The sequence below is a fragment of the Galeopterus variegatus genome, unplaced genomic scaffold, assembly GCF_000696425.1.
Source record: "Galeopterus variegatus unplaced genomic scaffold, G_variegatus-3.0.2 Scaffold2927, whole genome shotgun sequence".
In the NCBI taxonomy this organism is placed as follows: Eukaryota; Metazoa; Chordata; class Mammalia; order Dermoptera; family Cynocephalidae; genus Galeopterus; species Galeopterus variegatus.
The window spans coordinates 182751-201644 of record NW_007729038.1 but is presented as its reverse complement, the minus strand read 5'-3'; the positions used below and the strand labels follow the sequence as shown (position 1 = coordinate 201644).

The following is an 18894-nucleotide window of genomic DNA, read 5'->3' as shown; positions in this document are numbered from 1 at the left end:
GGTTGTACAATTGATATTTTTGATGCATGTCTGTCTTAGCTGGTTTTGACTTTATAATATCATTTAGTTACCATTGATTCAAAAATGTTTTACTCAATGTTTTACAGGATTCTTGGAAAAAAACAATGATCTCCTTTACAGACATCTGAAGGAAGTAAGTCTGAGATTGAACTCCATTTACTTCTCATGGTTTTGAAATATCATCCATGACACTGATTTGGGGGTAGATTTTGCCTTCTGGATTTTCCTCTTCCGTGCATTGTGTTAGAAGTCCAGCATACCACGGCTGGAACAGACATTGAAGATTATCTGTGCGAATGCCTCCCTCAACAAACTGGTTCGTGTATGTGTGCAGTGCCCCTCCTGGGTGCCGGCTCTGAGTTTTAGCAGTGAACATGACACAGTCCTTGTTCTTGCAGGGCTGACAGTTGGGGGTGGGAGGGGGCAGAAAAAATATATATACAAATAAATTATCCATCAGTGATCACTACTATGAAGAGGAATAGTTATTGAAGGGGACATTTTAAATTTAGTTTATAAACACCAAGGTCAAGGGTTCAGATCCCTGTACCAGCTAGCTGCCAAAATAAATAAATAAGTTTAGGTGATCAGAGAAAACATCCCTGTGGGGGTGATTCTGAGCTGAAACCTGAATGAGAATGATTTTCCCAGTCTCTTTCCATATATCTCACCAATGAGAATGAGTAAGATCAGGCATTATTCCAGGTAGAGGGACCAGCATGTGCAAAGGTCCTGTGGCCTGGATAAGCTCAACATGTATTTAGAGAGGGGGTCATGTTAGGAGAGGGGCCGAGAGCTCTACAGGATGAGGTCCACAGGGAAGGGTATAGAGGTCTTATTCCAGTGAAGTGGGAATATCTGGGGTGACATGACCTGAGAATTAAGAAACTGAGACCTAGGGAAGTCATAGCTCATGTGAGGTCACATCGTGAGGTGGGGCTGGAGCTGGATTAGGTGGGAATAGTGTGCTGATAAAATTCCCAGTCTCTTTCCATATATCTCACCAATCAGAGAAAACTGTAAAGCCTTTATTTTGTATTGAAATATTTAACTATTTTGTACAGTATTGGAGTTTATTTAATTAGCTTAGTTTATAAAAACCTTAACCCTAAAGGTGACATTTTCCAAGTGAAAGGCAAACAGTTCATCTCAGGAGTATTTTCTGCCCTTCCTGAGCTCTCTCTAGCACTGTTAGGACTCGTCCCAAGTTCTTTAGATTCAGGGTAGATGAGTGATTCCTAATTACCTATCTGCACCAGACGGTTGCTCTCTGGGTCTGTCTCAGGCCCACTCCTTCCTGGCTGGGGATCTTGTGGCAGATGTCTCCATTGGTGGGATGGGTCTGACGATGCCCTGCTGATGGAATTGCTGTGAATGACACAGGAGTGGTAGTGCCTGACTAACCAAGGGGAGACCGTGTTCCTCAGGTGGTTTTCTCCTCCGTGGGCCGTGGCTATTTCCTTCACAAGCCAATCTACCGAGCGTGCATCTACGAATCTCTCACTTCACCAGCTTGGGTTGAGGTGCCCTGAACTCCTTTTGACATTTACATGGATCACGCGTCTATGCATCTCTCACTTCACCAGCTTGGGTTGAGGTGCCCTGAACTCCTTTTGACATTTACATGGATCACTTCTAATTGTTTTCTCTCCTACCTGCATATTGCTCTTCTATGCCATTGTCAATTTAGAACTGGGATGGGTTAAACAGAAAAAATTTTTTCCAATTTTTAAAAATGTTTAAATTGTGGCAAAATATACATAACATAAAATTTGCCATTTTAATCATTTTTGAGTAAATAGTTCAGTGGTGTTAGGTACATTCACATTGTTGTGAACGAATCTCCAGAACTTTTCATCTTGCAAAACCAAAACTCAATAGCCATTAAACACCCACTCCACATTCCCCTCCCCCAGCCCCAGCACCCACCATCCCACTTTCTGTCTCTATGACTTTGACTACTGTAGGTACCGCATATAAATAGAATCATAGAGTATTTGTCTTTTTGTGACTGGCTTATTTCACTTAGCATAGTGTCCTCATGGTTTATCCACGTTGTAGCTTGCATCAGAACTTCCATTTTAAGGCTGAATAATATTCCACTGTATGCATATAAAGGAAATTTGTTTTGTATAAAGGGTTTTTTTTTTAAATTAAGGACTTTGGGTAATATAGGCTATTTTCAAAAATATGTGCATGGGGGAAAAAACCAAACAGTACAAAAGCTAGTGTCCTTGGCCCCATGTCACCAAGTCTCTCTCCTGAGAGCCAGGCTCTTACCAGTTTATTGTGCGTCCTTCCAGTGGGTGGGTGTAAACATATTGCCCCCTTTTCTTTCTCTTTGCACAGTCATAGCACACACATGTGCATGCGGTTCTGCATCTTACTTGTTCCACTTAATACTATTATCTTGGCGATCATTCTCAAAGAGTTGATTTCTGTAGCAGATGTGCTGGACGGAATGTTTTGGCTTCATCACATCAGAGAAAAACTAGATGGCCCCATCAACTAGACGAGGGAATGGATATAGTGTTTGGACATTTTCTTCCATGCATGATTGTGTTTTTCCCCTCTTTTTAATGCTAGGAATGTCTTCAAGTGCTCAAGAAACAGATGGCTCTGTTACTCACTTGTGTGAGCCTTCCTGAAGCCTGGCAGTGATTTCTGAGACAGCAAATGTGGTGCTCATTTCTCTTCACTTACAGGTGCTGTGTAGGTCCAAGAACAGCATCCTGAGGGAATGCTTCCTGGTGGCCGAGTTAGAAAACCGGAGGAGGCCGCCCACAGTGAGTGGGGAAAATGCTTGTGCAGAATTGGAAAAGGAACAAAAATCATCCAGAGAGTGCAGGAACCTCCAGTTACACTTTTTTTTAAAAGATGACCAGTAAGGGGATCTTAACCCTTGGCTTGGTGTTGTCAGCACCGCGCTCAGCCAGTGAGCGAAACGGCCATCCCTATATGGGATCCGAACCCATGGCCTTGGTGTTATCATCACCGCACTCTCCCGAGTGAGCCATGGGCCGGCCCCCAGTTTCACTTTTTAAGTCACTGTCCCTCTTTTCTGGAAGGATCCCTCTGTAACAGATTCTACCAAGTACATACTTTCCAAGTTTAGGAGCAGTTCATTCATTTGCAGACATTCATTGAGCATCTACTGTGTGTCAGGCACTGCGCTGGACTCGGGGTTAGCAATAACAAGCCAGCCAAAGCCCCTGTTCTCAAGGGGCTTACAATCTAGTGGGAGAGGGTAGATGAAAGTGCCACCAAGTGAATAAAGAACTCACAGCACAAGTGTCATGAAGGAAGCAGGGCGACAGGGAAGAAGGGAAGGTGGCGGAGGGTGACAGGCTCAGCTCTGGCGCTGGTCCCTACAAGGCTCTCACCATGAATTTGCTAGCAAGTAAGGCATCCTGGTCAGATGCTTGCTCAGCTTCCACCTGACCAGACCAAGCTTTGGCCTCTCAGGTGAGGACATCTAAAGCCTCCTCTTCATGGGCAAAATGGTAGCAAGTAGGACAATCTTTCAGGAGTTTGGGTCAAAAGGGCTGGAGCCTTGTGTCCTAACCAGTCTTCTCTGTAATTAATTGGAAGCAGCAATGTCTGCTCAGCTGATCCTCTCTCTCTGCAGGTGGGAACTCAGTTTAAGAACAGTCTGAGCAGCCTTCTGGAAATTCTCATCTCTAAGGAACCCTCATACATCCGTTGCATCAAGCCCAATGAGAGGAAAGAACCCAGTGAGTTGTGAATCGTTTTGGATGCTGAGTTCAGGGAAAAGAGGCTGGGTGGCAAACCAAGATGGCAGTGGGTTTAGATCCTAAAAGCCTCGCTCATTGTCCTCTGTCCGTGAATCATTTTCCTTTTTAAACAATAGCAGGTAAATAAATTGGGAGAGGAGTTCCTTTGGTGGTCCAGAGTGAGCATTGCTTAGAGCTTGGCCAGTTTCAGGAGCAACACACCTGAGCCAGGCAAGAGGGGAGGGGAAGCAATGTGGCTTCTCTCCAGCCAGTGATCAGTCTTCCAAAACAGTCCATGACTGGGGATTTTCTAAGCTCTTGCCATGGTCTATAATGAAGTTGCATGGTCAGAGGCTTACAGAGGCCAGGCAGGAAGAGCAAATGAGTGAAGCAACCTGGTTGTGTTGCAATAGGGAGTAGAGGAGACTGCGGCACACTGGAGAAGGCACATCCTGTTTAAAGGGGTGGCAGCGCTGCTCCCTTCCAGACAGTTCCTGCCACATGGGAGTCTGGGCCCAGGATGGCTAGATCTCATGATTTTTCAGGAGAAGCCAGAAATCTAGAATTTCCTATAAAATTCTCCCATTTAGAAAACACAATTAAGGGGCCAAGCCCGTGGCGCACTCGGGAGAGGGCGGCGCTGGGAGGGCAGCAGCGCTCCCGCCGCGGTTTCGGATCCTATGTAGGGATGACCGGTGCGCTCACAGCGCTCACTGGCTGAGCGCAGTGCGGCCGGTCTCAAAAAGGACACACACACAAAAAAAAAAAAAAAGAAAGAAAACACAATTAAGGCCTAACAAAATGTGTCTGTGGCCAGGCCACAGATCATCAGCCTGCAGCCTCTGGTCTGTCTTGGTTGAAATGGAGCCACGGGGTCCTTTGTTGTCATTCTCTCTTCTGTTTCTCCAAAGGCAAGTTTGATGAATTCCTCATAAGGCATCAGATCAAGTACCTGGGGCTGATGGAGCACCTGCGGGTGAGACGGGCCGGCTTTGCGTACCGGCGGAAATATGAGCATTTCTTGCAAAGGTAAGTTTTGCTTTGTGGATCTGAAGCCATTAAAGTTGAGCACCCACCATGTGCCGGTCTCTGAGATATGGTGATAAATAAAATGCCATCCCTTAGAGAACTCAGTTAGCCGCTGTAGTTTTGATGGCAAAAAACACTAACATTTTGGAGAATATAAAAACCCAGTGCAGTTTGCTATCTTCTGTTCATTTCACGAAGCCCTAACTTACTTCCTGCAGTCAAGGAAGGGCAAGGCTGACTGCATAGACCTGCCACCAGGGAGTAGACGCGGGCAGTGCCTGCTTGGGTCTGATTCAGCTGGGGAGACTCTATTTGTGACCCCAGGAGCTTGTTTAGTGTCTTAGCCTCATGGGCTGTCAAAAGCAATGGTGTAGTAGTGGGGACACGGGCTTTGAAACCACACAGACTTGGGTCAGAATCCTCATTCTGTCTGTCATAGCTGTGCCCTATTTCCTTACCTGTAATATGGCGATTAATGATAAACCCCACCACCACCCCATCCCCCAAATTGCTTGTACACCAACACTACTCTGGTGATGGGCTGCATGGGAATTTGTGCTTCTAAAATAGCAACACATTGTCAAGATAAGAATAATAATAAAACAGTCACTTCTGTAGGTCAAAATGGTTGAATAATTGGCAATTTCATAAGGTTCAACCTCATTAAAGTCCTTTTGAGTATAACCATTTCAGGAACTGCCAGATTATGTGTCTTTTTTCTTTTTTTTCCTTTGTCTTTCTTTTGCCGCCATTTTTGCCCATCAGCTGCTTGTCCTTCATTCACCCTCATCCCATCCATTTTCCTGAATCTGACTTCTGATGAACATAGCAGAAGCAACAGCCACCGCCCACCTCGCCCCCAAACACACACGCTTGACGTTTTCATCTTCCTGCATTTTTTGAACTTCATCCACCATTTTTCTATTTCTGTTGCTGTTCAAGCTTCACTCATTCTTTCCATAAATACTAGTCCTCCTCTGAGCCAGCACTGCCCTAGGGGCTGGGGTAGCAGCAGAGAACCACCCCTGCCCTCATGGGCTTTACCTTCTAGTGGGGGACTGGCAGTAGCAAAGAGATACATAGGGCCAGGTGGGAATACATTTGTTGAAGAAAGGTGAATCTGGGTAAGGTGAAAGAGTGGCGGGGATCCCTCATTGGTTAAGGGGTTCAGGGAGGGCCTCTCTGAGTGCAGGAACGAGCCATGAGGATATCTGGTGTCTTAGTCCATTCAGGCTGCTATAACAAAATACCATAAACTGGGTGGCTTATAATCCACAGATATTTATTGCTCACAGTTCTGGAGGCTGGGAAGTCCAAGATCAAGGCGCTGGCAGATTTGGTCTCTGGTGAGGGCCTTGCTTCCTTGTTCATAGATGGCACCTTCTCACTGTGTCTGCACATGGTGTAAGTGGGGAGGGAGTTCTCTGGGGCCTCTTCTATAAGAGAAATAATCCCATTAATGAGGGCTCTGCCCTTATGACCTAATCACCTCCCAAAGGCCCCATCTCCTAATACTATTGCATTGGGGGTTAGGTTTCAACATTTGAACTTTGTGAGGACACATTCAGTCTACAGCATTTGGGGACCAGCAATCCAGGGAGGAAAGCCTGGAGGTGGGAGCTGGGCAGGCTCAAGGATGAGCTAAGAGCTTGGCATGCTGGCAGGACAGAGAGAGTGGCAGGGGAGACCCATGGGACTGTGCACCATGCCCTCTCTTGATCGGGGAACAACCACACCTCATAGTTGAAAAGGTCAGAATTTCCTAGTCCCTTCATCCTGAAAGCATTTAAGGCACCTTCCATGAGGTGTGCTAGTATCGGGTGAGGTCCAGATGGGTGGAAGCAGGGCCTGAGGCTGTGCTGCGTTCCCTGGGATTGGAGGTTCCTAGTCCCTTCATCCTGAAAGCATTTAAGGCACCTTCCATGAGGTGTGCTAGTATTGGGTGAGGTCCAGATGGGTGGAAGCAGGGCCTGAGGCTGTGCTGCGTTCCCTGGGATTGGAGACCCTGCATCCACCAGCTTTCCTTGAAGTTCTGGAGGCTGTCTTTGTGTGCATCTTGTGCCTTTGCGTATGTGGCCAGGCAGAGGAAGATAATCAAGGAAGAATGTGTGAAACCCAATGCCCTTAAAGGACTTGCTCATAAAGTATAGTTCCAGGGAAATAAAAATATTCTTAACAGTTTAAAATTTGATTTGGAAATAATGCAAACAACATTATGATATTAAGTGGGGGGTGGGGGAGAGAGACTAATAGGAACACCGTAGCTAACATTTATTGGGTCTTGGACTATGCTGAATAATTTGCCTGGATTACCTCATTGAAACCTCATGACAACCCTGTGGGGAAGGTCCTGTGACTGTTCACATTGCACGGGTGAGGAAATGAAGTGACTTGTCCAGCTCCTGAGCTGGGCTCGAACCCAGGCAGCCTGGTTGCAGTTCCACTGCAGCACGGCTTCTGGCCTTGGTCCAGGCCCTTCCTCTGAATTCTACATTCACTTATTTCTTTAGATTATAGACTTCCCAGTTACCTTTATAGTGACTGATTATTGGGAGTTGCAGACTGGAATCAGGTTCTTAAGACTGGAGCCAAAATTAGCCTTGAAAAAAATCCCTCGCCACTTCCCAAGCATGGTACCTGTTCTTCTGGTGACCGCATTTGTTTGTTCAGTTGTCCAATGACGGACGTTTGGGTTATTTCCACCATTGGCTATAATGAATAATTCTGCTATGGACATTCATGTAGAAGTTTTCATGTGGACACGTGTTTTCATTTCTCTTGGGTATATACCTTGGAGTGAAATTGAGTTACTTGGGTTGAGTGTCTGATGAAGTCACTGTTCTATGAAGACAGGCCAAACCGCCCACTCTACTGAAAGTTTCCCTCTTTTTGCTTTCCGGCCAAGCATATATCTTTGAATTCAAGGAAGTTCCATTGATGAGACTACAGTGTACACTGACAGGCTGACATGCCACAGTGAAGCTAAGCAGACCGCTGGGGCAGGTGTGGAGTAAGGTACAACGATGGCTTCTAGATGTCCCTCTCCTCTCCTGGTAGGTACAAGTCCTTGTGCCCAGACACATGGCCGCACTGGCACGGGCCTCCAGCAGAGGGTGTAGAACGGCTGATCAAGTACATCGGCTACAAACCCGAGGACTACAAGTTAGGAAAGTAAGTGACCAGGAAACTGCCAAATGGTCTCTCCCCTCACAGTCAAAGTGTTTCCTACATTGATCCACATCCGTCTAGAGCCCAGATACTCACTTTCTAGGGATTTATATAGATTTACAAGCAGTTGCTTCCTTCCACCCAATTTAAATGCAGCTCTAAATGGTTAGAAGGGATATAGTGCTGCCTATCAGAGGAGAGTCCTGTGCTCTAAACCTGACTCAGCAGATGAGCCTCTTCTACCTAGATTCTTTCATTGTTCAAATGTATGCGTGACCTCCCAGAGGAGAAATCATCCCAGAAAGTGATGTTCTAGAACTCCAGCTATCATTACTATAGAGTTGTAGTTATCCATGGGCAGAGAATTTCTGTACCAGTTGAAAGCTTTCAGGCACAACTCAGTGGGATGAATCAGGCTGATCTGAGTCTGTTCTAATTATTTGGTCAGGGTTAATTTGGTTGCAAGGAACAGTGCCCAGGCACGAAGAGGATCCATTCCCAGACCTCACAGCTTCCCTGCTTCAGGGATCTCTGCCTTTGAATCTATCAATAACTCCTAATTCACACTTGTACATGGCCATCTGTGGCCACCCTGGCTGCTCTCTATCTTTAGGCTCCTATTCTGGGCCCTGTCCCAAGAATCAGTTGCTTATTCAATCTGCATCCTGGAGGGGAATCAGGCTCAGCACATGCGGAGGGAAGCAGGCCCTGGAGGTCAGCAGCAGAGGCATCTGTCTGTCCCCGTTCCATAAACTGGGATGGGGGAGTGGGATCAAATGACACAACACACTGCTGCCCCAGTGGCTGCCCTGGGAAGTTTCCCACAGAAGGTGGGTGTGTGGGTGGGGCAGGTAATCTGAAATCATATTTGTAATTTCTCTATGCTGGTTAATGGGATCTTCTTTTAAACTTAGATCCGTATTCTTTGTTATCACTCCTTAAAGCCCAGGAGCGTAATTTGAAGCAACTTTGGGTTAGGATGGTATATTCATTTCCTAGGGCTGCATAGAAAACTACAAACTGGCTGGCTTAGAACAACAGAAATTTATTCTCTCATAGGTCTGGAGGCCAGAAATCCAAAATCAAGGTGTTGGCAGGACCACACTCCCTCTGAAAGCTCTAAGGAAGGATTCTTCCCTGCCTCTTCCAGCTTCTGGTGGCTCCTGGATTTCCTTGGCTTGTGGCCGCATCGCTCCAATCTCTGCCTCTATCTTCCCATGTCCTTCCTCTGCATTCTGCTGTGTATCCTTTTCTGTCTCTTATAAGGACACTGTCATTGGATTTAGGGCCAACCCTAATTCAGTCTGATCTCATCTCCATCTTTACCTTAATTACATCCACAACGACCCTATTTCCAAAGAAGATTAGGTACTCAGGGTCTAAGTGGACATAATTTTGGGGGGCCACTATTCGAACCACCATAGATAGGAACTGACCAATTAATAATGAAAACATTTCTTTTCACTTCTAGAACAAAAATATTCATTCGTTTCCCCAGAACTCTGTTTGCTACCGAAGATGCCTTTGAATTTAGTAAACATCAATTAGGTATGATTTTTCTGCCCTGATTTCAACAGAATGTGAAATGAATAAGTTTAGCTTGGGGATAAATCTTAAAAATGGGTACGTGATATCATGTTAGAAGCATTTACTCTGAAAACAAGGAACAAGATGTGTGATTATGATAAGATGCATATGAATTTATTCCTTAACAAGTGTTTGCGGGGCAATCACAGATGCAGGCAGAAACATCAGTTACAGTGCCATCTCAGTTCTAGCTTGGATCAGACCTTGTTGTGCCATATTAGGATCTAACACTTTTAAGGGGGAGTCTGTCCCCTTTAAATTAAGGTTTTAGAAACTTCATTTGTATAAGTATCTGATATTGGACGATGTAGTTCAAAGCCTGTAGCCAGGGTGTTTTCTGGGAATGGTGAATGAGAAAGGTTAGATGGGGGGAAAATGCAATAAATAAAAAATCAAAACTACTGGGGGAGGGGACCTTCCCCCTTAAAATCTGAACTGGTCAAGAAAGACTATACTTGAGAAATTTGAGTGCTCGTGTGCCAGGTGCACTCTTTATGCCACAATCTCATTTTATTCTCAGAACAAACCTATGGAGTAGGTATTATCATCTCCACTTTATATTCAGGGAAACTGAGGCACAGAGGTTGGTAACCGGAAAGCCACACAGCTAGTAGGCAGCAGAGCTGGCATTTGAACATGAATCTGTTTAGCTTCAAGGCCTGGGCTCGTAACCACTGAGAGTGATGGTCTCATTTTTTGACCTCTACAGCACTGGGTACCAAGTACTGGGGATCTGGTTGAGGGGCAGGTACTGGCTTGGCTGGGCTGAGTCAGCATCTCTAGCCAGCTCCCAGGGGATGTGACGCTGCTGGTCTGCAGGGACCTCCATGAGCTTGGCCTTTGGTGGGACCTCAGTCACTGTGTGGAGGGGATGGTTGGAGGATGGAGAGGCTGCAGGGCGAGTGTGTGTTTTGTGGTCACTCGGACCTGGTCATACTCCTCCTTAGTAGCTGCAGCTACTAAGGACCAGCTCAGCAAGTGTCTTCACCATCACAGCCCACATGCCCATTTGTAAGATGTGCTGATGATGCCCGCCTTGTCGGGGGGGGGGGGGAGGATGAAATACAGTGCCTGGCATGGAACCTGGTGCACTCACCACTGGGTCTGTTCCTTATCCTGGATGAGGAAAGAGAAAGGCAGAAAGGAAACTCCAGTTACTGGACAGCTTCTGGGGGCCAGGCTTAATGTAGCCCACCCAATCTCATTTCTGCCATGCCCAATTGGCTTCCTGTGTCATCCCTACACTGCAGGCTTTTGGGGCCACTTCTGACGTCCCCCCCTCTGGAGGTCACAACCACAAAGATGCACAAATGAAAGCCATTTACCAAAATTTTTGTTTTATTTTAAGTTGCGAGAATCCAAGCCACATACAAAGGCTGCCTAAGAAGGAGAGAATATGTGAAAAAAAGAAAAGCGGGTAAGAATTAAACAGAAACTTGCCGGTTTGCGATGGTCTGTCGCTCTCATCCCCTCGGCACCTGGGGGCACAGTCTCCTTTGCTGGTTCTCTGCCCATCCTTGAAACCTTGTGCAGGGCTGCCTTAGGGCCCAGTTCTGGGGCCTGTTCTCATTTTTACCTATTTACCGGGGGACTATAACATAGTAGCCTGTATTTGTTCCATGGACATGTTTTATTTGATCCACAATGTGCGTATTCAGAGAATAATTCTTTAAAAAGGTTACAAATACAAGTACCCTTAAGCCCCTCCCTTTTGTCTCTCTCCAATTCTGTTCTCAAACCATCTCTCCCTCCCCTCTCCACACACGTACTTTGTGGAAGTAACCACTCTATTGAATTTTGCATTTATCACTCCCTGGTTTCTTTATTATTTCGCCATCTATGGATGCATCACAAAGATACAACATATTTATAGTTTGGCATGTTTTGAACTTAAAATGATACTATTGGTATTTCTTGGTGACATTTTTGCACTTAAATTGTTCTGAAATCCAACCAGATGTGTTTAGATTTAGTTATTCATTTTCATAGCTGTATAGTATTCTACTATAACTGATAGTAAATATTTTAGACTTGTGGGTCATCACAGATACTCAACTTTTCAACTGTAGCACAAAAGTAACTTTAGACAATATGTAAATGAATGGGTACAGCTATGTTACAATAAAGCTTTATTTAAATAAACAGGCAGCTGGCCTGTGGGCTGTATTTGCTGGCCCCTGAGTTGTTCTGTTGATGGACATTTGAGTTGCTTCCAACTGCTCGTTTTTGTAATAGAAACAATGCTACTCTGAGGAATAAAAGAAAAGCATGTTAAAACTCTGAATAACTGAAAAAAATCTGGAAAGCTTTTAAAAATTGGGAGACAAGCCAGAATCTCATTTTTGTGTGTTCCTGTTTAAACCAATTTTTAAATGTAGACAACTAAATCAAAGAAAACACTGCGTAGTGAGACTACTATCAAAAGTCCCACTCCTGTCCCTGAAAAAGACCTTGGGAAACTCTGACCCCATCACGTAATTTTGGGGCTTCCCACAGCACCCTGTCTTGTCCTGTGTCCCTGGTTCAGTTGTCCATCTGAGCACCCCCAGGCAAGAACCGATGACATTCATTTGACTTTCCATCTGTACTAGCGGAGTGCTGTGGTGGATGTCCAGATGTCTGTGGAGTGGATGAACACTTCTGGAAAAGCTTTTTTTATTTACATATGATTGTGCTCACCTTCTAATGCCAGCAGTGAACTCTTTCAGCCATTACATTGGAAGCCCACTGGCGTGGAGCCCTGACTCGGAAGGAGATCGAAAGAAGAAAGTGGGCTGTGCAGATTATAAGAAAGTAAGTTCTTAGGTCCAACAGAGGAAAAAGGTCACTAAATGCTGGTGCACTGCAGAGGACCCTGGTGATGGATTTGATTGAGTTTTTTGTGGTTTTTGGATTTGTGCAGGAAGGAGACCTTCCCTTCAGGATGCATTGGAAATTCAGTTCTATCCTTTCGCTCTGAGCTCCTGAATTTGATTGTGATCACAACTCAATACATTTGTAAATTCTCTACAGCCTAGATCAAAAGTCACAAAGTCAAATGCCTCCTGATGCCAGGCAGGTAAAGGGAGTGAGTCTTATGATTTTGGATAAGACAATAGGGTATAGTAGGGACTGCAGCCAACTGGAAAGCTCAGTATACTTCAAAGTGAACACAAACTACTCTGCTCTAGTAAACTGCTGCCATGAAGAAATGCCAGGCCACTACTGCCAGGTCGTTTGATTTTTCAAGGAAAGCTGAAATCCAGCTTTTATGTAATACCTCCCAGTTTTTTTTTTTACTTACAACTAATTTAAGCCACTCAAAACAAAAAGCAGTGTGGGTGAAGTAGAACATATCTTTAGGGCAGATTTGGCCTGTGTGGTCATTTAACCTTACCATTTTGGCCTCCTCTGAATCAAGCAAATGAGGACAGAACATAAGTCTCAGTGATGAAATGGGCCAGAAAACTAACAAAACACTTTCCTTTCTAGGTTCATCAAGGGATTCATCAATCGCAACAAACCCCTTTGTCCTGACAATGAGGAATTTATAGTGTTCGTGCGGAAGAATTACATCTTGAATCTTCGGTATCATGTTCCACAGAACGTCTTGGACAAGAGCTGGCTGAGGCCTCCTGGCATCTTGGAAAATGTAAGGACTGAACTGGGTCTCATGTTGCAAGTGACATAGATGCTGATGGAGCTTAACTTTTGTACTTCTTTGTTTTGCCTTCCTTCAGTTTGGAAGGGCTGCCTTAGCAAAGCACCTCCTTGCAAGGGTGCCGTACAAGAAATCGTGATAGCCTTACTAGCATTATAAAACCAATGGAGATCTGTTTAGATAGCACTTTTGAATAGTTTCTATCTTTGATAGAAGGGTTTGGTGACTGTGGCCTAGAACAGTGTTTCTCAAAAGGTATCCCAAGGACCCTGTGTGTATGGAACATAGAGCAGGGGCTACTCTAAAATTGAGCTCCACCCCAAACCCACTGAGTCAAAATCTCTGGAACTCTCATTATAACAAGCTCCTCAGGTGTCTCAAACGTATTCAAGTTTGAGAACCTCTAGTTAAGCAATAGCAAAAAGATAAAGCAAGGTTGGAAGATCAGCTGCTTTGAATATAAGACATTAATGATGTATCTTAAATCAAACTGAATTCAGCTGTGTTTTAAAAGCCTCTATTTTGGTCACCACAGCCCAAGACAAGTTGTGAGTGAGGCAGGTGGGAAAGATGTGTGTTCTCCACACAGGCATCAAATCTTCTCAGGAAAATGTGCACGAGGAACCTGGTGCGGAAATACTGCCGTGGGATCACGGTGGAGTGGAGAGCAATGGTAGGGGCATGTCATCTGCGGAGCAACGGGATGGGGCTGGGGGGAGGGGCGAGCACTGGTCCTGCAGTTAACTCCTAATGCCAGAAGTCCCCATCCACCCTTTCATCTACAAGCCGAGGGTCATGATAGTCCCATGCCTGATAGATGTGTGGAGGATAAATGCATGTAGACACCTTAGCACAGAGCACTTGATGAATGCCAGCTATTTGTTGTAACAAACATGGCTCCTATTGTTACCATGGGAACATTATCCAGATTGCCCCCACACTGCAAAGAATGCAGGACCCCCTTCTGTTGGAGGTCTGGTTTTGTTCAGTTATCTGCAAGTCAGCAAATGTTTTCTGTAAAGGGCTAGAGAGTAAATATTTTAGGCTTTGTGGGCCATACAATCTCTGTTGCAATTACTCAATACTGCTACTACAGCACAAAAGCAGCCCTAGATAACATGTAAGTGAATGGCACTGCTGTATTCCAAAGAAACTTACAAAAACAGATGGCAGGCCTGCGGGTTTGCTGATCTCTGATCTAGAAGAAACTGCACTCAAGTTCTGAAAACTCCACTTTCAGGAAGCCCGTGCGAGTAAGGGGACCAGCAGAAGTGTCAACCCATCTCTACTAATCTAATTTTTAGGGCATTTTGGCCAAAGCCAGGAATGTGTTTTGACTTCTATGCAGAAGTGTAACGGGCTCCTACAGCTTTTCCAGCAAAGTATGTGATACCATGGGTCTAAAACTCCTCTATCCCAATGAGCCCTACGGCTACCATTTTCATATTTTTAATGTTACCAGATGCAGCAAAAGATGGTTACAAGTGAAATATTCAGGGGGAAGAAAGAAGGCTATGCAGAAAGTTTAAATCAACCCTTTGCCAACAGTCGGATAGGTAAGTACATTTTCCCATCTATGTACTCAGTTTCCCAATTCTAAAAAAAATGCTAAAAGAAGATGCTCGACCCCTTAGCACTTCCTGACAGCTATTTCCCCAGCTGAAATCACTGCACAGAATGACATAAAACCAGCAGGTACCTGTGACTTTTGCACAGGGGTGGTAATCAGTGATGATTCACGGTGTTCTGGTTCCCTCCCTAGATGAAGGAGACATTAATCCCAAAGTGCTTCAACTAATTAGCAATGAGAAAATCCAGGTAAGGCAATGTGTGTCCTCAGCCTCAAACAGGATTCTCTGATTAAGTCTGAGAACAGTGTCTGTTTTCTCCATAAAGTGTCTGTCTGCCTGGAAGCACTATAAATAGAGGAGTGCGGCTGGGTTGGCCAGGGCTCCTGTCGCTGTTCTTATGGTCCTTCTCTGTCATCCTAGAAACTCAGTTTTCTCTTGACACTGAAATGTGGCCCTGAGCTTAATCATGACACATCCCCCCATTAGCAAGAGGCAGTGTGGGCGCCTGCCTGGGTGGTGAACTGGCTTAACTTAGTAGCTGTGAGATCCTGGGCAGGTTACTTCAGCTCTTGGTGCCTCTGATCTTCTGTGAGTGTGGATAGTGGGGTTACTGAGAGGACGAATGAGTCGATGGGTGTGAAGTGCTTAGGTCACTGCCTGGCATGTAGCAGCAGGTGAACATTTGCCTGTACATGTGCCCGGGTGGCTGCTTTCCTTTTGGTTCCTTGGAGAATAGAAGGCTGCATGGCTGGACTGGATTACCCTCTGGCTGTGAGGGTTTTCAAGCTCACAGTGTTTTCATCTGTGCTGACCCCTCAGAGCAGACCTGTGAGGCAGAGCAATCATAGCTTTGACTGCTTCAGTGGGCAACTCAGTAAGGCAGAGCTGGGACTCAAGATCACGCAGAGAACCAGGGCACAGAAAAAAGTCTGTTTGTGCAAAATCTACTTGAGCCTGAGTGTTTCAAGTAACCTTCCCCTCATGGTGATGGTAACGTCCTTTGCAGTATGGTATCCCTGTCATTAAATATGACAGGAAAGGCTTCAAGGCACGGCAGCGGCAACTCATTCTTACTCAAAAAGCAGCTTATGTTGTGGAACTTGCCAAAATCAAGCAGAAAATAGAATACTCAGCACTCAAAGGTAAGAAGTGGGCAACCTTAAGACAACTCACTGACTTGAGTCAGCTACTGGGCATACCAGTAATGAAGCAACCCTCATATGGGTGCCACAAGTGCAGGGTACCCAGAAAGCTGGGAACTGCCAGGCCTAGCCTGTGCCTCTTATTCTGACATAAATATCAACACCCGCTTCACTCAGGTGTCCAGGTTGGACAGTAGTCACTTTCCACATTGATCTTTTACTCAGATCCCTCTGAAGTATACCCTTCATCCTACTGGGCCCAGCCAGGAGGAAAAGAGCTTGGGGTTCGGGAACACCTGGGCACATCTTTTTTCTGTTTATGTCAAGCTGTCCAGTTCCTGGCCCCTAACTCTGGATCTGTCTTAAGGTATCTCCACTAGCAATCTGACTGATGGAATCTTAGTCATTCATGTTTCACCGGAAGACAACAAGCAAAAGGTAATTGAAGGCCACCAGTCGCTGCTAAAAGAGGGAAGCAATACACTGATAAAGTGTTAAGCTGACCACTGGGAAACCATGATATTTGAGTGTGTGTTTTTTCTCTTAAACCACTAATACTGAACCAGCCATCTCGTCTCCTCTCCACCTCAGGGGGATGCCATCTTACAGTGTGAACACATATTTGAAGCGGTTACTAAGCTCGTCATGCTGGTTAAGAAGGAGAACATCGTAAATGTTGTTCAAGGAAGGTGGGTGGCATCATCTTTAGCTGAGGAAGTAATTCAATGTTAAATTATTAACAGATCAAGAAAGATGCAAATGTTACTCCTTTCACCCATGCCTGCCTCCTCCCCCCAAAACAAGCAAGTACCATCTACCAGAAAGGTGTGGGAAAGAAGCCTCTAGTGGGGGTACCCTTGCCCTCTCCTGTAAAGAATCTTTTTCTGTCCTCACCCCTGTGATCTCGGGCTCCAGAGAAATGAAGTCAATGACCCCACAAAGCAAGAGTCTTCCTGAACAGTTTTCAGAGGAGGTGCTTATGTTCCAGAGGGAAGTCATCACCATGTAAAGGTGAACCCCTGGGCCAGAGCAGGTTACAGCCACACCTATACAGTGGATGCCTGTTGGGACAGGTGCTTGAGCACACTTGGCTGCAGCTTCACAGGCTGCTTAGATTAGGCAATGCGCTAAAATTTCTTAGGATGTAAAAGAAAAATACCTAGCACACAGACTATGATACTTGTGTTTAATTCTCTCAACAACTCTTAAGCAGGTGCCCTATTTTCTATTTCATGGGCAGGAGAAGTGGAGCACGAGGTTAATCAGCATGCCTGATGTCGCATAGCTGGTGCTTGATGGTGCTCGGATTCCCGAGGCCCACGCTTCATTCCCAGACCTTATCACGTACAGCTGCTTCAGCACTCCCACAGCCCCCATGAAAGCAGGCTGCTCCTGGAGAGTACTATTTCTTTTTCCTCAGACTTTCGCTGCTCCACGTTTTCACAACCTGATGAGCAAACTCATAGTTAGAAAAGGGAGAGGGTTGAATCCTTCAAAAGCGTTTTCTATTCTGCTGCACCTCTGAGGGAATACTTAGCCCACAAAAAGAGTTTCAACATGTAGGTGGTTCTCATACATCAAATTGGCCCTTTGAAGAACTGAATTGCTAAATTGACTTGAGAATAACTATAGAGACATGCCAGTTGCAGAAATAGTTTTCTTTTGATTGCTCAAATACGCAATAAAACGGGAATTTGATCTTGAAACTAGTGAAGTTTCATAAGTAAATTTCTGTTGCAGATTAAAGGATAAGGGAAGCAAATAAAATGTCAGTAATTTGTCACTTTGTGTATTTTAAGTTTACAGTTTTATAGTAGTCCTGGAAAAGAAGGCACAATAGTTTTTGACACTGGACCAGAAGAACAAGTCTATAAAGATAAAAATGGACAGTTAACAGTGGTGAGTGGCTGTGTTTGGGGAGGGAGGTTAGCAATTTTAGATGAGAATACAAGTTAAAATTCTACCAATTTCAACTGAGTGATTAAAGGAATAAATACTAAATGAAAAGGGAAGAAAGTTTATCACACTTAGTTGTCAATGAACCAGAAGCTGACATTAATGTCAAAGTCTAACTTTTCACTGGATGGTGAAGGCCTTATGCCTTTAGACACTGGCACTCACACTTGTCTCCACATTGCAATCAATGTGCTTGTGTCCCCCACCCCCCAGGCTGTGATTTAATTGGTTGAGGGGGGTGGCCTGGGCTTTGGAATGTAAGAGATCCTCAAGTCTCACTTGAGCACTCAGGTGTTTGGTCCTCCCTGACTCGGCTGCAGGTCCCCATGGTCCTTGCTGGCAAGTAGTACAGCTTGTTTTGATCCAGCGTTGCTGAGAAGTGACATGTTAAAAGCAGATGGGGCTGAATCTTTTAAATGTATTTTATACCAAGTATTATTATTTGATACAAAGTACTCCAAAAATGGTCTATCAACACAGAATGTCCCATACACATTTAAATTTACAAATATTTACCTATAAAATCATTTCGTGGAGGTAAATAGTACACAAAACATAATTTTATAACATAATTGCCCCTAAACACTATTAACTCTTTCACAGACAAGTTAAAATAAGGATCATTTTGAATGTAAACTATAAGGTGATTTTCCACTTTACATGCTGTCTTAAAACTTATACCAAGTCTTCCTCCCTGACTGGCTCAGGCTGAAAACGTCAACAGGCCTAAGTGAGCCAATTCTAGATCTCTCTTTTCTCATGGGAGGCAGGGCTGGCTCCTCACAGGTCATCCACACCCACCTGGACGATGCTGATGGTGAGGTGCTAACTGCTTCCTTCCAAGTGGGGGGAGGTGTGAGGTCTCTAAATCTAAGTGTGACTCTCTCCCAGGTGTCGGTCCGGAGGAAGTCCTGATAGAGGATTACGTCTACCATCATCATTTTTGTTCCAACTGAGGATAGAACTGGGAATGTGATCCAGTTAGCTACATCTTCAAGGAAACATTCTAGGAAAAGGATTGCGTTGGAAGAAACAGAGTGGCATGT

At 44.9% G+C, this 18894-nt stretch overlaps 1 protein-coding gene across 1 annotated transcript in view; it reads left to right on the top strand.

Annotated features, from left to right (window-relative positions):
• The window catches only part of MYO1H (myosin IH), a 40590-nt gene extending 21696 nt beyond the window's left edge, over positions 1–18894 (top strand). Inside the window, exons 15-31 of the mRNA XM_008583487.1 lie at positions 108–154; positions 2727–2807; positions 3650–3755; positions 4667–4784; positions 7842–7955; positions 9424–9500; positions 10888–10956; positions 12248–12332; positions 13011–13170; positions 13769–13852; positions 14642–14735; positions 14942–14997; positions 15757–15892; positions 16260–16330; positions 16484–16581; positions 17692–17791; positions 18740–18894. Of these exons, the coding sequence (XP_008581709.1) occupies positions 108–154; positions 2727–2807; positions 3650–3755; positions 4667–4784; positions 7842–7955; positions 9424–9500; positions 10888–10956; positions 12248–12332; positions 13011–13170; positions 13769–13852; positions 14642–14735; positions 14942–14997; positions 15757–15892; positions 16260–16330; positions 16484–16581; positions 17692–17791; positions 18740–18763 (1520 nt within the window). The 3' untranslated portion in view covers positions 18764–18894. The remainder of the gene's footprint in view (positions 1–107; positions 155–2726; positions 2808–3649; positions 3756–4666; positions 4785–7841; positions 7956–9423; positions 9501–10887; positions 10957–12247; positions 12333–13010; positions 13171–13768; positions 13853–14641; positions 14736–14941; positions 14998–15756; positions 15893–16259; positions 16331–16483; positions 16582–17691; positions 17792–18739) is intronic.